At 46.7% G+C, this 20365-nt stretch overlaps 1 protein-coding gene and 1 long non-coding RNA gene across 3 annotated transcripts in view; one reads left to right on the forward strand and one right to left on the reverse strand.

Annotated features, from left to right (window-relative positions):
- The first annotated feature begins 920 nt into the window (after nucleotides 1–920).
- The window catches only part of LOC142819012 (uncharacterized), a 51060-nt gene continuing 31615 nt past the window's right edge, over nucleotides 921–20365 (forward strand). Inside the window, exons 1-4 of one of the 2 annotated variants that reach the window (XR_012896695.1) lie at nucleotides 921–1035; nucleotides 4386–4808; nucleotides 11570–11701; nucleotides 19659–19741. This is a non-coding gene — a long non-coding RNA (uncharacterized LOC142819012). The remainder of the gene's footprint in view (nucleotides 1036–4385; nucleotides 4809–11569; nucleotides 11702–19658; nucleotides 19742–20365) is intronic. The other variant, XR_012896694.1, reaches the window with a different exon arrangement.
- The window catches only part of LOC112547648 (natural killer cells antigen CD94-like), a 28533-nt gene continuing 24058 nt past the window's right edge, over nucleotides 15891–20365 (reverse strand). Inside the window, exons 6-8 of the mRNA XM_025190363.2 lie at nucleotides 18367–18518; nucleotides 17694–17797; nucleotides 15891–17051 (exon numbers count right to left, since the gene is read on the reverse strand). Coding sequence (XP_025046148.2) covers nucleotides 16934–17051; nucleotides 17694–17797; nucleotides 18367–18518 — 374 coding nt within the window. The 3' untranslated portion in view covers nucleotides 15891–16933. The remainder of the gene's footprint in view (nucleotides 17052–17693; nucleotides 17798–18366; nucleotides 18519–20365) is intronic.

Here is a 20365-nt window from a genome sequence, read left to right on the forward strand (position 1 = left end):
CAAATAGATTAAGAGAGAAAGAGGAACTTTCTAAAAGTGCTAGAGACTTACAAGCCAGTGGAAAGTGCTGCACCAACCTCCCATTCCCAGGTCCTGTTCGCTGCATTATGGGATAATCCAATCCACAAGTGACATGACAATACTTTGAACCCCTGTATGGGAACAAATACTATGTCGCTTCAGGTCCATCCCAGGTCATTTCCTGTTAAAATGTCTGAACAACCAAACATGCAAGAAGTTTTGCAATTGATTTATTAAAAATCATGTTCCCCCCTATTTTAAGACACACTCCTTCCCGAGCAGCTCACATTACAGCTACAGCCCTTCTGCCAATGGCTACCTGAAGACTGGCTGGGATTCCTCTGGCTAACGTTAATGAGCAGCCATAGGGCATGAGTGCTTTTGGCCTTTGCTGCTCCTAGGAGAGTGAGATTCCCACATCTCTCATGCGGCCGTGCAAAGCACTGGTCTGCAGAACCTTCCGCAGTGCTTTGCCATTGATTCCTTGAGACAATTGTAAAATGTTTTATTACCTTCTCTAATGTAATGCATGGCCTGCCAAGTTCCCCTAGACTAGAATGCATGGATGGTGTCCCCTTAGGAGTGGCATTATGAGCATGCAATGTAACGCTTGCACCTGTTGCTGCCCCCCCCCCCCCCCCGCTCTATAGCAGCGTTTCCCAAACTATGGTCTGCGGCCCGCTACCGGGCGGCGGGAAAAAAAGGCCGGGCCGCAGCGAATCCTTAGGCCGACTCGACCCATTCACCCCGGAAGAGCCGGGCCCTGCTCCAGCGCTCTGCGGGGCTGGGTCTCTCCCCCGCTCTGCCTGGAGCGGGCCCCGCCCCCAGAGCGTCCCCCTCGGTCCCGGACGTCCCTGCCGCGCATGCGCGGTGTTGCACGTGGGCGGGGAGGACGTAACATCACAGCCCGGGGTTTTGAAGCCCGCGCGAGGCACGTGGTGGGGCCTGGCTGGCTCCGGGTTCGGCCTCCGGGGCCTGAGCGCGGCCCCCGGCCCCGCCCCGTGAAAAGAGAAGGTGGGAACCGGCTCGTGCGGCGGCGAGGAGAGGAGGGGCGAGGCGGTGGGAGGAGAAGGGTCGGGGTGCGGGAGAGACAAATCCCAGGGGGCTAAGTGCAGACTATGAGGGAAAGGGCAGGGGGGGCGATGTCAGTGGGGGGGGACAGGGGGATGCTGGGAGAGGGGAAGGGCACTGGGGGCTGGAGGGGGAGGTGCTGGGAGGAGGCTTGAAAGAAGAGGGGGCACGAGCAAGGTCAGGATGGAGCAAATCGTGTGTGAGGGCTCAGAGGGGCAGGAGGGGAATGGGGCAGAGACTGGTGGGGGGGGTATTAGGGAGAGAGGGCAAAGGGAGGCACCAGGAGGGTGCAGGGCTAAGGGGTGGTGCAGGTGCCAGGGGATTCTGGGGTGGGGAGGAGGGGAGAGCTGGCCACCGGAAGCAGAACTGGACGGGGGAATCAGGGCAGGCTGGGGAGATTGGGGGGCTGGTGGAAGCAGGGCTGCCGGAGGGTGTGAGGTTGGGGGCAGGGAGCTGGCCGGGGAAGATGTAGGCGGGTGGGAGAAGCGGCCGCTGGAAGGAGGGCTGGACGCAGGCAGCTGGGCTGGCCAAGGGAGATTGGGAGGAGAAGTGGGGGAGAATTGGCTGCCCGAGAGGGGGTTGGGGGAAGTGGGGCTGGCCTGAGGCACAGCAAGGGGAGCAGGGGGGAGGAATGAATCAGCCTGCAGGGGGTGGGACTGACCCGACCCGTTCCCCTCTCTACCCCTCCCCCACAAAGCACGAGTTAATCCGGCACAGGGATTCTACTGTCCCTCCGTTTCCCCCTCTCCCCCCCCCCCCACACACACCCCTCGAGTAGTTGTGAACTATCTGGCTGGTAGACACACTCATGCAGCCTGAGCACATTTACCAGCCAGGCAGTTCGAAACTACAAACTGATACATCTAGTAATAATACAACTTACCTACTGAGAAAATACCAGACATGTTATATGTCTGGTATTTTCTCAGTTTGTTTTTCATGTGTTTATATTTTTGGGCTGCAAAAAGCAGAACTGAAAAAAAAGGGTTCCAATTAAAGTAAAAAGTTTGGGAAACCCTGGTCTCACCAGCTTTCTATCTGTTTTACAGCCCATTTATCCAATCCATATTCCTTAACTTGCTGGCAAGAATATTGTGGGTGACCATATCAAAAGCTTTGCTAAAGCTGGCACTGGGAGATTTGAGAGGACCAGAAACAACTTTTTTGAATATTCATCGTTTGATTAATGAATATGCAAATAAACATTACTGATCCTCCAAAAGTTCGTGAATGGATTTACTGGTCCCTGTGTCAAAAAGTTTGGGATCCCCTAATATATAGTAAGACTACAGCTATACTGGCAGTTTTTGCAGCAGAAAATATGCTAATGAGGGGCTCATTTGCATGAATTGTGATCTCATGTGCATGTTTTCTCCTGCAAAAACTGGCAGTGTAGGTGTAGCCAAAGTGAAGAAGGAAAAGAATCATGGGGCTGGAAGAGAGCTCAGGAGACTTTAGCAAGGCTTTTGATACGGTCTCCCACAATATTCTTGCAAGTTAAGGGATTGTGTATGATTAATGTAATGATTGTGTAAGGTTAATGGATTGTGTAAGATGGATAGAAAGATGGCTAGAAGGCCGGGCCCAGCGGGTAGTGATCAATGGTTCGATGTCAGGATGGCGGTCGGTTTCTAGCGGAGTGCCCCAAGGTTCGGTTCTAGGACCAGTTTTGTTCAATATCTTTATTAATGATCAGGATGAGGGGATGGATTGCACCCTCAGCAAGTTTGCAGATGACACTAAGCTGGGGGGAGAGGTAGATACGCTTAAGGGCAGAAATAGGGTACAGAATGACTTAGACAAATTGGAGGATTGGGCCACAAGAAATCTGATGAGGTTCAACAAGGACAAGTGTAAAGTCCTGCACTTTGGACGGAAGAATCCCAAGCATAGTTACAAGCTGGGGACCAACCGGTTAAGTAGTAGTTCTGCAGAAAAGGACCTGGGGGTTACAGTGGATGAGAAGCTAGATATGAGTCAACAGTGTGCCCTTGTAGCCAAGAAGGCTAATGGCATATTCGGTTGCATTAAGAGGAGCATTGCCAGCAGATCCAGAGATGTCATCATTCCACTTTATTCGGCTTTGGTGAGGCCGCATCTGGAGTATTGTGTCCAGTTCTGGGCCCCCCACTACAAAAAGGATGCGGAAGCATTGGAGAGGGTCCAGCGGAGGGCAACCAAAATGATTAGGGGGCTGGAGCATATGACTTATGAGGAGAGGCTGAGGGACTTGGGCCTGTTTAGTCTGCAGAAGCGAAGAGTGAGGGGGGATTTGATAGCAGCCTTCAACTTCCTGAAGGGAGGTTCCAAAGAGGATGGAGAGAGGCTGTTCTCAGTAGTGACAGATGGCAGAACAAGGAGCAATGGTCTCAAGTTGTGGTGGGAGAGGTCCAGGTTGGATATTAGGAAAAACTATTTTACTAGGAGGGTGGTGAAGCACTGGAATGGGTTACCTAGGGAAGCAGTGGAGTCTCCCTCCCTAGAGGTGTTTAAGTCTCGACTTGACAAAGCCCTGGCTGGGTTGATTTAGTTGGGATTGGTCCTGCCTAGAGCAGGGGGCTGGACTTGATGACCTTCTGAGGTCTCTTCCAGTTCTATGATTCTAAGTCCAGCCCCCTGCCCAAAGCAGGACCAACATGAGCCCTTCCAACCACCCACTGCTGAGTTCAGGAACCAGTGGACACCAGAAGCACAGCCCAGAATGCCAAGCTACCCGTGGTGCCTCACTTTGAGTCGATGGCAGGATCCATAATGTGACCACGCTGCTTCAGACCTCATTTGATTCTTGCCCATAGTGAGGCCACAGACCTTCACCTTCTCAAGATTGAGTGCCCAGAAATCGACCATGTTAGATTCAGCCTTATCTCCTGGTATAGACATGCCCTTAGTGAGTTGTCCAAGGTCACGTAGGACATCTGGGACAGAGCAAGGAATTAAACCTAGGTCTTCCAAATTGTAGGCCAGCAGCCTAACCACTGGATTGCTGCTGCTATCCCACTCACCTGTGTACATGTACAGCACTTGCATTACCAACTCTCTGCCGCCCCGCCCCCCCCCCCCCAATGTTCTGCATGTTTCATATGCTCCAGGAGGACTCTGTCCTGTCACTTCCTGGGTCTCTTTCTGTCCCTTTTGTCACTTTGTTGTACTTCTGTCACCCACAGACTTCTAGCTCCCACACCCACCCAAGCTCACTGTCCCCCATCCATTCTCTGCTTCCTCTTCTTTGGGCCCAGTCTCCCTTGTCGGATGTGTACTCCCTCCCACAGCAGTAACATCCTCCTTCCTGTCAGGAAACAGACTGGCACCTGTACCTTCTGACCCGCTTCTGCATGGATCTTCCTCCCTGTTCCCGTGGGTGCAATAAGCAGAAGAGAAGTGAGAGTCTTTCCTCTGGGCCCTTTTGGGGCTCCTCTCCCTGCCAGCTGATGCAAGGAGTTCTTACTTCTGCTCGCCACAGTCCCATGAGAGTGAGGGCTGAACGAGGGCTCCTGCACACAGCAGCATCTGGAAGCTGGGACGGGCCTCCCTGCTCTCCCCTCTCCACAGACTCAAAGCAAAGTGGTGGAAGTGAGCCAGTGAGCTCCACAGCGCTGCTCTGGCAAGAAGCAACTGTCTGGCTGGAGAGCTCTGTTACAGGCAGAGGCATGGCATACTCCCAGCCCAGCTCCAAGGACTCTGCAGGCTGCCATACTAAGCAGCAGGCAGCCTCACAGGTGAAGGGCTGGCTGGGGGCACACACCATCATTTGGGACTGCCCCACCCCCACCCCCTGGTGTTCTTTAGATGGTGGGGCAGAAGCTTCCGTGCCCTCCCCCCCCCCCCAGATTTATACCAAGATGCGGCTGGCTGTTCCCCTTCCTGTCACTGTTAGGGAGTGGGGGGGAAAGTGCACAGTTTGCTGCATTCCTCACTCTAGCTGGGGAGGGCATGGGTAAGAGGAGCTGTAAATTTTCCTCTACTTCCAGGTAGTGATGGGAGGGAGAAGAGCAAGCAGTGTCATAAGAACTTAAGAATGACCATACTGTGTCAGACCAAAGGACCATCTAGCCCAGTATCCTGTCTGCCAACAGTGACCAGTGCCAGGAGCCCCAGAGGGGGTGGACCGAAGACAATGATCAAGCGATTTGTCTCCTGCCATCCTTCTCCAGCCTTTCACAAACAAAGTCCAGAGGTACCATGCCTTACTCCCTGGCTAATAGCCTTTTATGGACCTAACCTCCATTAATTTATCCCACTGGCCGCTTGATTTTGCACAAAAGCACTGACGTTCTACTGTCTGAAATCAGTGCTTCTTGTGCAAATGCTTTGACGTTCTCGTTCGGGCAAAAGCCCTTTTCCGGAAATGTTTTTGCGCAAGAGGGCTAGTGTAGACAGCTAAAAACTGTTTTGCACAAAAAAGCCCCAATGGCGAAAATGGCGATTGGGGCTTTCTTGCACAAAACCACGTCTAGATTGGCACAGACGCTTTTCCACAAAAAGTGCTTTTGCGGAAAAGCGTCCGTGCCAGTCTAGATGCTCTTTTCCGTTAAAAGCATTTGTGGAAAATCATGCCAGTCTAGACGTAGCCATGGAGTCTGCTTTAGGGGGTAAGTGACAGATTGAACCAGTCTTACAGCTCGCAGGTGTAAAGCAGGCTGACTCAAGCCCTTTAGCCCTTTCCCCCCAGCTCAGTTCACTCAACTCTGGAAGGGAAGGAGGCTTTTTTTGACTGCCGCTCCAGTCTGCATGGACTCTTTCAGAGAACTATTCATGATAACTCCAAGATCTCTTTCCTGATTAGTTGTAGCTAAATTAGCCCCTATTATATTGTATGTATAGTTGAGGTTATTTTTTCCAATGCGCATTACATTTCATTTGCCATTTTGTTGCCCAATCTCTCAGTTTGGTGAGATCTTTTTGAAGTTCTTCATAGTGCTTTGGTCTTGACTATCTTGAACAGCTTAGTATTGTCTGCAAACTTTGCCACCTCACTGCTTACCCCTTTCTCTAGATTGTTTATGAATAAATTGAATAGGATTGGTCCTAGGACTGACCCTTGGGGAACACCACTAGTTACAACTCTCCATTCCAAAAATTTACCATTTATTCCTACCCTTTGTTTTCTATCATTTTACCAATTCTCAGTCCATGAAAGGACCTTCCCTCTTATCCAAGACAACCTAATTTACACAAGAGCGTTTGGTGAGGGACCTTGTCAAAGGCTTTCTGGAAATCTAACTATACTATATCTACTGGATCCCCCTTGTGCACTTTTAACCCCTTCAAAAAACTCTAGCAGATTAGTAAGACATGATTTCTCTTTACAGAAACCATGCTGACTTTTGCCCAACAAATTCTGTTCTTCTGTGTGTCTGACAATTTTATTCTTTACTATTGTTTCAACTAATTTGCCCGGTACTGATATTAGACTTACCTGTTTGTAATTGCCAGGGTCACTTCTAGAGCCCTTTTTAAATATTGGTGTCACGTTAGCTATATTCCAGTCCTTAGGTACGGAAGCTGATTTAAAGGATAGGTTACAAACCACAGTTGTTAGTTCCGGAATTTCACATTTGAGTTCTTTCAGAACCCTTGGGTGAATGCCATCCAGACCTCCCCCTGCACACACACACCAACCCCCTGCTCTGAGCCCTCACACCTCCAAGCCTCTGCCCTGACTCCTGCACTCCCTCACCCCCACCCACTGCCCTGAATCCCCCAAAACCAAGACACTCTACAATCCCCTGCCCCTCACATTCCACTCACACTTAAATTTCTTATAGGTACTGTTGTATCACAACCCCCACCCCACAATCTCTTGCCATGAGGCCCCCCCCCCTCCCAGGAGGGTTATTTTGAAATATAATGGGCTTGCTATTCCAACGTCCCTGTAAACCCCGTTCCACGAGGAGTAAGGGACATTTTGGAATAGCGCTTTATTTTCAAATTAGTGCTGTGTAGACAGTGTCAAATTACAAAGTAAACTGTTAGGAAACTGACTCGAAATAAGCTATGCAATTTGCATAGCTCAAATTGCGTACCTTATTTCGAGCTACGAGTGCAGGGTAAACGCACCCATCGTGACCCTGGTTTATTTATATTTCAGTTTCCTAAAGCGCTGAAGTGCTCTTTCCATCTGAACCCTTGTCTAGACTAGAAAATATTTCCTGGTACAGCTATCCTGACAAATCCTCCTAGTGCAGGTGCAATTTATGCTGAGGAGAGTTGGCAGTTTAACAAAGGGACATTGTTAAGGGCCCAAAAGCAAGCTAGTCCACTGCATGGGAAAGATAGAAAATATGGCAAAAGAACGCCTTGGCTTAACCATGAGATCTAGCATGATCTAAAAATAAAAAAGAAGTCATATAAAAATGGAAAGTAGGATAAATTACAAAGGATTAATATAGGCAAACAACACAGGAATGCAGGGGCAAGATTAGAAAAGCAAAGGCACAAAATGAGCTCAAACTAGCTATAGGAATAAAGGGAAACAAGAAGACTTTTTATAAATACATTAGAAGCAAGAGGAAGACCAAGGACAGGGTAGGCCCACTGGTCAGTGAGAAGGGAGAAACAGGAACAGGAAACTTGGAAATAGCAGAGATGCTTAATGACTTCTCTGTTTCTGTCTTCACCAAGAAGTCTGATGTAGGAATGCCTCACATAGGGTATGTCTACACTACAAAGTTAATTCAAACTAACAACCGTTAGTTCGAATTAACTTTAATAGGGGCTATACATACAAATTTAAATCAAACTAGCGGAGCGCTTAATTCGAACTAGGTAAACCTCATTCTACGAGGACTAATGCCTCGTTCGAATTAAGTAATTCGAATTAAGGGCTGTGTAGCCACTTAACTCGAACTAGTTGGAGGCTAACCCTTCCCAGGTTGCCCTGGTGGCCACTCTAGGCCAAACCAGGGAAACTCCTCTATCCCCCTCCCAGCCCCAGAGCCCTTAAAGGGGTATGGTCTGACTACAGTGCTTGTGCCAGTTACAAGCCTGCTAGCACCCAGCCAGCAGACCTGGCACAGCCACCCGAGGCCACCCAACCCTCCGCCTCTTCCCAGGACCAGGCTGGTGGCTCCCAGGAGCCTGCCCAAGGCCAAAGGAGGAGTGCGGCGATTGTGGACCTCATCGAGGTTTGGGGGGAGGCCTCCAACGTCCACAATCTCCGCACTAGGCACAGGAAAGCAGCCGTCGAGGGCAGGATAGCTGCCAGCCTGGCCACCAAAGGCCACATGCGAACCCAGGAGCAGGTTTGCATGAAAATCAAGTTGGTCCAGTGAGACCCCCCCCCCCAACCCTGAGCTTAGAACCGTGGTCAACAACAGGTCCATCACAATCGACTGGTCGATCGCGAGGCCTCGACCAGTTGATCTTGAGGTGTCCTGTCCACCCCACCCCCATTTCCCTCCCATCCCCCGAGAAGCCCCACTACCTACCTCCAGTGAAAACTCTGTTTAGATTTGTCATCCATGTGACGAAATGAAAAGTATGCCGTTTGCAATAAACTTTGCATAAAATAGTTAATTTGCATTTAATTTTAATGGTTCAAAGAATGTCAGGCAAAATGGTCGGCCCTCACGCTTGTTCACTTCATCAAATCTGGCCCTCTTTGAAAAAAGTTTGGGCACCCCTGTTCTACATGATTAATTAAAGCCAGCATTAGAATCCTTTTTGTTGGTGGAGGAGTAGCCAGTGGCCGTTTTTCTGTGTTTCCTAGGGTTGCAACTCTACTGGCAAAAGACTTCTGTACCACTAGGGTTGTAATGTTTCCACATTCCTAACCCATACAGCTTTGCCAACAAAACCTTTAAAGCATAGACCAGACTGGTTACTGGGACTGTTGAAAAGCCAGAAGGAAAGAAAAGACTGAGAGGGCACATGACTGGAAAGAAGTCACAGCAGTTTGAAAAAAAAAGCTAGAAACATTTTAAAATTATTGTAACCAGTTTTTTAAAGAAATGACATATCTCAGGAACCCCTTCCCCAAATGCCCCCAAATTTGGATCTACACAGAGCCTTTGTAAGGCTGACAAATGTCAAGGCAATCTAAGCATGTATTCTGACTCCACAGCAGTTACAAAAATTGGTTGTTAAAACAGTAGACCAGTCTCAAGCTACATTACAGCATTGCTACCACATCACTAAAATCTCTAGCAAATATCTTAACATTGGAAGCACCAGGAACTTTAGGCTGAGATACCTTTGTTTGTTCTTGAAGATTCATGGGTGAAGTCTAAATTCTGAGAACGAAAATTTAAAATGGTGTATCCATCCTCATTCTCCATATCCATTTCTCTGCTCTCACTACTGTCTTCTGAGGTACAGTGTCACGGTCATGCAGTACAATTGTCCTGTTAGAACAGGACCAGCAGAAAAATATTCTTGTGTTTGAAGACAAAAACTGAAACCACACACAGGAAGTTCAAGCTGGTAGTTTCAGATGTCCTGCATTTACTGAAGTCTTAAGAGTGAAAGGATTTTTGTCTTTACAAGTTAAAGTTACATTGTTATGGTTAACAGCTCTAAAATCCAGCCTCTGTTTTTCTTAAACATTTCAGGTAATTTCTGTTTTTCTAAATGTAACACTGTGCTTACTACCATAGTACATGATCAGATTATATATTTTACCGGAAAGGCACAGATTGTGTATTTGCCTTCCATTCCCCACCTCCACCCCCCATGGATGGAAGGAAATATTCATTGTTTGTGTGGGTGACTACCAGACAAAAACTTTTCCATTTCATCCTGAAGGTGACAACATTTGTGGCCTTGCTGATTTAGCTCTGAATTATTCACTCGGCTCTAAAAACGAGTTACAGAGTAACACGGCTGCCCGTCTGAGACATTTTCACTTGGCTCTCCTTGCCCTATTTTTAAGTATCAGAGGGGTAGCTGTGTTAGTCTGGATCTGCAAAAGCAACATGGAGTCCTGTGGCATCTTATTGACTAACAGATGTATTGGAGCATAAGCTTTCGTGGGCAAAGACCCACTTCATCAGATGCATGTAGTGGAAATTTCCAGAGGCAGGTATAAATATGCAGTCCAGAATAAGGCTAGAGATAACAAGGTTAATTCAGTCAAGGAGGGTGAGGTCCCCTTCTAGCAGCTGATGTGGAGGTGTGAATACCAAGAGAGGAGAAACTTCTTTTGCACTTGGCTATCTATTTTTAGGCTGTTAGAGATGTTTAGAACAATTATATAAAATAATATTGGCCTGTTAGACTTAATATCAGAATTCAAGGTGAAATTAGTGTCTGGTGGTCATTAGTAATTTCAGATATCACTAATAATTCTAACTAAAAGTAAACTATGTATTAAATTCTTGTGTGAACAAAAATTGCTCCTGTAAAACCATAAGAGCAGCTCTGTTTCTCACAGATGCAGATATCCACTTCAACATGATAACTTCAGCACTTTGCTGGGATCATTTAAATACTACAAACATTAAAGAAGACTGAGAATCAACTCTAAGCCTAAATCTCCCCAATCCCAGGGCTGTCAGATGCTAACCTTGCCCCGTGCAATTAAAACTGCTGGGCAAGATCCACAGCTGGTATGATTTAGCATTGGAAAAGGTTCAGAAAAGGGCAACAAAAATTATTAAGGGTTTGGAATAAGTCCCATATGAAGAGAGATTAAAAAGACTTGAACTTTTCATTTTAGTAAAGAGGAGATTAAAGGGGGATATGACAGAGGTCTATAAAATAATGACTGATTTGGAAAAAGTGAATAAGGAAAAGTTATTTACTTGTTCCCAAAATATGAGAACTGGGGTCACCAAATGAAATTAATGGGCAGCAGGTTTAAAACAAACAAAAGGAAGATTTTCTTCACTCAGCATGCAATCAACCTGTGGAATTCCTTGCCAGAGGATGTGGTGAAGACTAAGACTTTAACAGGGTTCAAAAAAGAGCTAGATAGATTTGTGGAAGTTAGGTCCATCAATGGCTATTAGTCAGGATGGGTAGGAATGTTGTCCCTAGCCTCTGTTTGGCTGGAAATGGATGACAGGAGAGGGATCATGTGAGGATTCCTGCTGTGTTCCCTCCCTCTGGGGCATCTGGTATTGGCCACTGTTGGCAGACAGGATACTAGGCTAGATGGACCTTTGGTCTGACCCGGTATGGCTGTTCTTATGAACTTTTATTGTCTTCAGTGGCTCTATAGCAGGTTACATCAGCTAGGAATCCAACCCTCCATCTCTTACTGTCTTTTCAATACATGTTAAAAATTTTGGAACAAAGAGGTTGTTGAAAGAGACTGTGAATGTTCCAGAGAATAGGCTTAAACATCTATAGACTGGGACTCTAAATGAACATCCTTTAAGAACTCCAAGAGGAGGGGAGGAGGACAGCTCTGTTTTTCCAACACTTAGCACAAAGCTTCCAAAATCACTAACATACAAAGCCCACTGAATTCTGGAAGAAGGAAATAAAAATAACGGAAAAGACACTTTTTCACCTTTTGCTCTTTGAATTCTCACAGGATTGTATCTATGGAACAGAAGAAGAGATTCCCATGGCCAAACAGCATTCATTCTAAAAGGCATGCAGAGCTGACAGATAACTACAACTAAGTCATCTTTTGAAACCATACACTGTTAACTCATTTGTGTGTGTAAGTCTGTCTGCTTCAGCTTTCTAGTAACACTAATTTCTTCTTAGTCATAAATCCTTAGTTAGTTGACATAGCTGCTATAAGCATTGTCTTTGTGTGATGACCCGGGGTAAGTGATTGGTCTTTTGATACTGGGAGTAACCTGGATACTATTGTGATTTTTGATATAAAGTAACCAGATATCAAATAGACCAGCTTTTCTGGATGGCAAGATGGATTGGAATGTCCCAGGGGACTATCTGTGACTCCATAGTAAGGCTGTCATAGGACTTTAGCAGTTCACATACATTGTGGAGCTGGTGACATCTAATTATAGAACACGCAATCTGTGTGGAGTCTCTGCCCAGCTTCCTGACAGTCTGCCCTGAGGTTGGCATTCACAGGCGTGAGTCACGACAGGTAGAGTTTGCCAAATTCAAGCACTTCATGTGTTTGTCTCAAGCTTTACACCTCCAGTTCAATCCCTGGTCTTAGCCAGATTGCAGTTGCCATAAATGGGAAGCTTGCCTCGGATTCCATTCCAACTAGTGAGAGCCGTAGACATGTGAGACAAGCTTTCTCTGTCCAAGGAAAGCATGTAACCCACTACTAAGTGTATGTCCAGCCCACAGGACCTGTGAGTGGGTTACAGCTGCCAGCCAGGGTGCTAGTTCTCTGACTTAAGCGTTAGCTCTGGACATCCCAGCTCAATCCCCAGACACCAAAATGGTGATTCCCATTACTACAAGGCTGTATCTACTTTGGTTCAATCTTGCGCAAAAACAGCCGCTTTTGTGCCAAAACTTGCTGCCAGTCTACACTGGCCGCAAGTGCTTGAGCAAGAATACTGACGTTCTAATGTATGAAATCAGTGCTTCTTGCGCAAGAACTATGATGCTCCCGCTCAGGAAAAAAGCCCTCTTGCGCAACTGTTCTTGCGTAAGAGGCCAGTGTAGACAGGCAACATGAATTTCTTGCACAAGAAAGTCTTATGGTTAAAATGGCCATCAGAGCTTTCTTGTGCAAGAGAGTGTCTACACTGGCAAGGATGCTCTTGCGCAAAAGCACATTTCTTGTGCAAAGGCACATGCCAGTGTAGACGCTCTCTTATGGAAGAGTTTTTGCACAAGAACTCTTCCGCAAGAGTTCTTGTGCAAAAGCATGCCAGTGTAGACATAGCCTAAATGTTTGTCTTCCTTTCCCATTCTTTTTTGTTGCTGTATAAACCCCATTCACTGTTTTGGTTTGAATTTACACTCCAAGCTCTTTGGGGCAGGTTGTGTTTTTCAGTAAAACAATCAGTTCACCAACCACACTATTTTTGGCAGTGTTTATTAATATTTGTTCTAATGGGCTCTAAAATCAACTCACATCAACCCAAATGGAAATGACACTCATTCGTTGTGGTGGGAGTGCTCTGGTTGGATGGAGCAGATTCCAAACAGGGTGTGCTTTATCATCTGAAACTACCGCCCCTCAGCTTGCAAACAGGATCAGCTAACAGGGAGTTTGGAGAGGGAGTTCTCCAGGTAAAAGAGGAGTAAAAATGGGACCCTTGTGGTAAGTGGCTGTCTGGAGTGTGTGTTTGTGTGTGGGGGAGTTATTTGCTGTGTGCTGTGTGTTTGGTTGGTTGGGTGGTTGGTTGGTTTGAAGGAGCTTCTGAAAGGTTTGTAATCTAGAAGCCTCTGTTAATTGGCTGAGCATCAGTCAGGGGGAGGGGCTACCAGAGCTATATAAGCCTGTGAATCAGCCACCAGGGAGCTTGCAAACAGGAGCAGCTAACAGGGAGTTTGGAGAGGGAGTTTAGAGGGGGAGGTTAGAGAGCGCTAATGACTTCTGACCTTCTTTAAAACATAACTCTTATAATAATCTATATTCCAGAGATTTAAAAGAAGCCCAGTTTATACTTAAACTTCTTCATAAGAAAAATGGAGACAGAAGCCCAGCAGCAGAGTGGGGGCTATCCTGTTTATTGCGTCGAGTGTAACATGTATGATTACCTGCCCTGTGGGCGGGTGGCATATGTGTGCGCCTGTTGCAAGGAGCTCCTGGCTCTCGGAGACCGAGTTCTGGTTTTGGAGGCCAGGGTGGCTGAACTAGAGGAGCTAAGGGAGGTAGAGAGATATGTTGATGAGACTTTCCAGGACACTGTAGTACTGTCCCACCTCCAGTCTGAGAGCCCCAGTGCTCTTAAGGAGGATGAAAGTCTCAAGGGAACAGAGCATTCAATGGGAGCAGAGGGAAACCATCCCATAGTTGGGACCCTCCTTCCAGAGGATGTTGCGATATCCTCTCTCACTGAGGATACCTCTGAGGGGGAGGGAATGCCAGTTGTTAGGAAGAGGCAGGTGTTAGTAGTGGGTGATTCGATCGTTAGAAACATAGATAGTTGGGTTTGTGATGACCGGGAGAACCGTATGGTCACTTGTCTGCGTGGTGCGAAGGTTGCGGATCTCTCAAGGCATCTAGATAGACTTATGTGTAGTGCTGGGGAGGAGCTGGTGGTCGTGGCACATGTAGGTAACAATGATGTAGGAAAGGGTAGGAGAGATGTCCTGGAGGCCAAATTTAGGCTACTAGGAAACAGACTGAAATCAAGGACCTCTATGGTGGCATTCTTGGAAATGCTTCCAGTTCCATGTGCAGGGCCAGGTTGGCAGGTGGAGCTTCAGAGTCTCAATGCGTGGATGAGATGATGGTGTAGGAAGAGGGTTTTGGATTTATTAGGAACTGGGGACACTTTTGGGAGAGGGGGAGCTCCACCTAAACCAGGGTAGAACCAGACTGCTGGCACCAAACATTAAAAAGGCCATAGAGAAGTTTTTAAACTAAGAGATGGGGGAAAGCCGATTGGTGCGGAGATGCACATAAATCGGAGGGGGTATGTCTACACTACAAAGTTAGTTCGAACTAACAGACGTTAGTTCGAACTAACTTTCATAGGTGCTACACTAGCGCTCCGTTAGTTCGAATTTAATTCGAACTAACGGAGTGCTTAGTTCGAACTAGGTAATCCTCATTCCACGAGGACTAAGCCTAGTTCGAATTTACTAGTTCGAATTAAGGGGTGTGTAGCCCCTTAATTCGAACTAGTGGGAGGCTAGCCCTCCCCAGGTTTCCCTGGTGGCCACTCTGGCCAACACCAGAGAAACTCGTCTGCCCCCTCCCGGCTCCGGACCCCTTAAAGGGGCACGGGCTGGCTACAGTGCCCGTGCCAGGTACAAGCCTGCCAGCACCCAGCCAGCAGACCCTGCACCTGGCACGGATCGAGCCACCCACCCGATGCCCCCCAGCCCTCCCTCTCTTCCCGGGACCAGGCTGGCGGCTCCCGGGAGCTTGCCCAGGACAGCAAGAGGCGGGCACCCACCTGGGCTAGTGCGGACATCGTGGACCTCGTCCACGATCTCCGCACTAGGCACAGGAAGGTGGCCGTCTAGGGCAGGAGAGCTGCCAGCCTGGCCACCCAGGAGCAGGAGTGCATGAAAATCAAGGTGGTCCACTGAGACCCCCGACCCTGAGCCCTGAGCTTACAATGGCCGTACTGGGTCAGACCAAAGGTCCATCTAGCCCAGTAGCCTGTCTGCTGACAGCGGCCAACCCTAGGGACCCTGGAGGGGAGGGACTGAAGACAGTGACCAAGCCATTTGTCTCGTGCCATCCCTCTCCAGCCTTCCACAAACCTTGGGCAGGGACATGACTCCTACCCCCTGGCTAATACCACTCCATGGACCCAACCTCCGTGCCTTGATCTCACTTCCCTTTAAACTCTGTTCTAGTTGTAGCCTTCACAGCCTCCTGCAGCAAGGAGTTCCACAGGTTGACTCTTTGCTTTGTGAAGAAGAACTTTCTGTTACTAGTTTGAAGCCTGCTACCCATTCCTTTCCTTTGGTGTCCTCTAGTCCTTCTTTATGGGAACTAATGAAGAACTTTTCTGTATGCACCCTCTCCACCCAACTCCTGCTTTTAGAGACCTCTATCCTGTCCCCCCTCTGTCTCCTCTTTTCTAAGCTGAAAAGTCCCAGTCTCTTTAGCCTCTCTTCATATGGGACCTGTTCCCAACCCCTGATCATTGTAGTTGCCCTCCCCTCTCCCAGCCTCTCTTTTCCCCTCTCCCACCTCCTTTTCCCAGTCTCCCCCAGTTTTGTTCAATAAAGACAGATTCCATTTTTTAACACAATTGTCCTTTATTTTGTACATCAAGAAAAGGGGATAGGGAAGGGTAAGTGGAAGGAGGTGAGGGAGGAATGGGGTACGCGCCCCCTATGGGGAGGACTGGGCTGGCTCTGCGGGCTTTTGGGGTGGAACCTCTCCTGCAGCCCCCCGATTTCCCCCTCTCCCCAGATGGCAGCCTGCGGCAAGTGCCATCTTGGAGTTATCGTGGACAGTTCTCTGAAAACTTCCACACAGTGTGCAGTGACGGTCAAAAAGGCAAATAGAATGCTAGGAATTATTAAGAAAGGGATAGAAAATAAGACAGAATATCTTACTGCCCCTGTATAAAACTATGGTATGCCCACATCTTGAATACTGTGTACAGATGTGGTCTCCTCACCTCAAAAAAGATATTTTGGCCTAGGAAAGAGTTCAGAAAAGGGCAACTAAAATGATTAGGGGCTTGGAACAGGTCCCATATGAGGAGAGGTTAAAGCGACTGGGACTCTTCAGTTTAGAAAAGAGGAGACTGAGGGGGGATATGATAGAGGTATATAAAATCATAAGTGATGTGGAGAGGGCGGATAAAGAAAAGTTATTTATTAGTTCCCATAATAGAAGAACTAGAGGACTCCAAATGAAATTAATGGGTAGCAGGTTTAAAACTAATAAAAGAAAGTTCTTCTTCACACAGCATGTAGTCAACCTGTGGAACTCCATGTCATGTGAAGGCTAGGACTATAAGAGTGTTTAAAGAGAAGCTAGATAATTTCATCTAGGTTAGGTCCATAAAAGGCTATTAGCCAGGGGACAGAATTGGTGTCCCTGGCCTCTGTTTGTCAGAGGCTAGAGAAGGATGGCAGGAGACAAATCGCTTGATCATTGTCTTCAGTCCACCCTCTCTGGGGCACCTGGTGCTGGCCACTGTCGGCAGACAGGATACTGGGCTAGATGGACCTTTGGTCTGACCCAGTACAGCCGTTCTTATGTTCTTGTGTAACATCACAAATTCAAGGGGTTGTGAGTTCTCATTGTCTTTAGAACATCCGAGGATATGAGTCTCATGGATGCTGTGATCCTGTGTTGTTCAGCAGGCTTCAGCTAAGCAGCTCTCTTCTCACAAATATAGCGATATTGTTCAGTACATTTGTAGGTGGCGGCTTCTCCCGCATTTAAAAGTACACAGGACTCTCCAGGCATTTTCTTCTTTATTTGGAACCTGGAGTAGAAATTACATTGAACACAGCTATGCCATTTTTGTAAAATCATGAACGGTGTCATTGCATTTGGCTGCCTAAATATTGGGATGAAGTTATCTTATCTAACAATTTCATTTCATTTCTGAGTTCTGCAAGGTAAGTTATCAAAAGCATTTGTCTGTGATTTAGATTTTTTTTAGTGTGAGGTTGCTAGGTCACCTGAGATGGCCTCTGTTTTATATTTACCAAAATTGTACACTTTCATTTCACTGGTAGGAGAGGTCTCTCTTTTTTCTCAGTAAATGCAGTGATGACATCAGTGTTTCAGCTTTGAAATTTCCCATTTTAGAATATGCGTGATTACCTGTATTCATATGTTGTTCTGTCATAGCGTTACAGCAATAATTGGTACTAAAAGGGAATATTACTACCTCTTTATATTTGTTTATTGAATTGTTTTATTATATTTATTCATTTAGATTCATTGAGTCCAAATAGAACTGCTCCTTCCTGTCAGAATTTGTAAAAGTAAAAAATACACAATAATTCTCCAGGTTCAATGACCTTTAAGCCCTATAACAAAGCCAAAGTGCAAACCCCATAAGAAATGCACAAGGACATAAACCACGAGGGAACAAATTCTAAACATGCCATAGACTTACAAGCCAGTAGAATGAGTTGTGCCATCCTCCCACATCACACTTGTAGCAGCTCCCATACGGGACAGTCCAATCCAGTGAAAACATACCAGCCCGTTTATGAAAACCTGTTTGGGAACAAGAGTAAATCGTTTACAGCAATCCTCACTGATGGGAACGGATAGGAAAGACTGGAGAAGAAGTCAACACAATTTCAGCCAGGGGTATTAGTAATAAGAGACATGAGAAGGTCTCTTCTCACACAGCAAAGATATTAACTCAGTAGCATTCCCAGACTCTGTTACAGAGGGACAGAGCTCGATTTTCTTTCCAGATGGGTTTCATATCATTGACTTAATGGAGAAAAGTCCAAATTCACTGTAGAGAGAGAGGAGACTCAAGCCCTAGGAATGGACTCTCTGACTCCTCGTGCTTCATAAAACAGGCTAGGACATCACACTTCCTTTAATCACGCCTGCAGTCAGTGTTAGAATTGGTGTTCACTCCTGCTCTGGTGCCCAAATCTGCCCAGTCTCTATTAGGGACACAACTCTGAATACAACACAGATCTAGCAGTTCAGAGGGTCAGTTTACCTTGCCAGTGTTATTTTTTATTTTGTGCCTAAACCCCACTTCCTATCATGGGGCTATTGGGCAAGTGCAATTTGGAAAATAAGGCAAAAGCCAAATTCCCTACCAGTTCTTCCTTGTTCTCTATCTTCAGCAGGCGGGAGCCATGAGACCGGCAGTCTTCTTTACTCTCCTGCCACGTTCTCTTTTCACTGATAAAGTGGTAGCACTTCCCTCCATGCTGTATCCAGCCCCCAGGGCAAGAACTGCATCTATCTCCTAGAACAAGAGAGCAATGCAGAGTCGTCATGTTTCAGCATGGATGGGTGTGATGCAGTTGGATGCTGGATGTCACTGGGCACTCGCTAGTGCATACGTGTCTCACTGTTCTGTTCTGTATTGGGCATTTGCAGAAGTGGACTGTGCCCACGAAAGCTCCTAATATTGTTTATATATTTTGTTAGTCTCTAAGGTGCATTGTTGTTTTCTCTCTTTTTTTAGTTACAGACTAACACAGCTAGCCCTCTGAGACCTTGGTTCTGTTTGGGAATGGAGAGTTTGACTTCCCACGCTAGTGTGTGCACCACCAGTCCAGAACAGCCTGGGGTTTAGGACATTAACCACAATTATGGTATACTCAGTTCCAGGCCTCGTTCTAAACCAGGCAGAGCAGGGTCTTAACTCTGGCTCTGTTGCATTCTGCATGAGGCCTCTCAACATCAGGCTACTGGCTTCAATAGGGCTTCTCTGCTTCTCAGGAAAAACTTTAACAAGTCTCTTTTACACCAGAATGAAATGGGAAAATTTTGAATTCTCAAAAATGTTCATGGAACAGGAATCCTGTTTCCCATCCGGCTATACACAGATCACACACCCAATCAAAAACGAAGGTAATGAGAGCATGAGAGGAGAAAGAGAGCAAGTCTCACAGCATTGTGCCCTCATAAAAGGTCTTTGTGCAGGAGGTAGCAACAGTGAGATGTCTTTCTGAACAACTTGCATCCACTGAGGATGAATCATCATCATGGCATTGTTTTCAAAGTTCGGGAAGTAAGGCTGTTAATTGGGATGAAACCTGAAAACCGAGCTAGCACGGTGTCAGCACTGCGTGAGGGAAGTGTATGCAGGTTACTCTGTACCTCAGCTTAACTGAATGTTGCATTAGTCAAAACCCATCTGCTTCTCAGTGTCTTTACCTTGTATTATGCAGAAATGTCACTTGGTGTAGGGGTAAACTGAGGCAGTCCATGGTATCTTGCTGAGAACTGACAACTCAAATCCTAAATTAAGGCCAGGCGTGGGAAACACACAGACAGCAGTTAACTCGACCCTGGTTCCCCTGGCAACTACATTCCAAAGGGGCCTCACTCTAATAAGGCCAGACTGCACGGTTTTCCTTATGGTCTCCTGTAATTTCAGATTAATCAGCTTGGATCCCAAGGACTGTGTCAACACAAGGAAGAAGTCATCTCGCAGTAGACATCACAACTTCCGCAAAACAGGTTAACATCCAGTATGTCCATTTTGGGGGCTTCCATTCAGTTTATGTTGGCTTATTTAGCTTGTTGGGAATAATTATTTGTATTAGTAATAATATGTTTAATTGGTGATGGGCGGGGATCCTATGTAACCTTTATATTTCATTGGCATATGTGCTTATCTCATTTCTGCCGCTAGACCTATCAAATCACTTCCTCTCCATCCATCTGCTGTTTATATAGTCTAATGTATGTTTTTGTTAAGTTAGTGCTCACCAGGCTAACACCTGATGGGCACTCCACCAGCTGTGTGAACCAATAAGTCCTCTGCTTGTTTTCACCTGCACCCAGTGTGTCCAGAATTATTCCCTACACTTGGGAAGGAGCTGCCCATATTTTTGTAATTGGAAGCTAGTGAGCCAGGGATCATGATTAAGGACATCATACTTGAGCTAAGATTTTTGTGGTTTCTATGTAATTAGTACTTAGATGAGGTCCTTGCACATTACGGGCATGGTCTACATTAGGAAATTATTTTTAAATAACAATTCAAAAGGAATTGGGCAGGGGGCTGGACTTGATGACCTTCTGAGGTCTCTTCTAGCTCTATGATTCTAAAATAAAACGAACTATTTCGAAATAGCATGT

This window comes from Pelodiscus sinensis, chromosome 1 (genome assembly GCF_049634645.1).
Source record: "Pelodiscus sinensis isolate JC-2024 chromosome 1, ASM4963464v1, whole genome shotgun sequence".
In the NCBI taxonomy this organism is placed as follows: Eukaryota; Metazoa; Chordata; order Testudines; family Trionychidae; genus Pelodiscus; species Pelodiscus sinensis.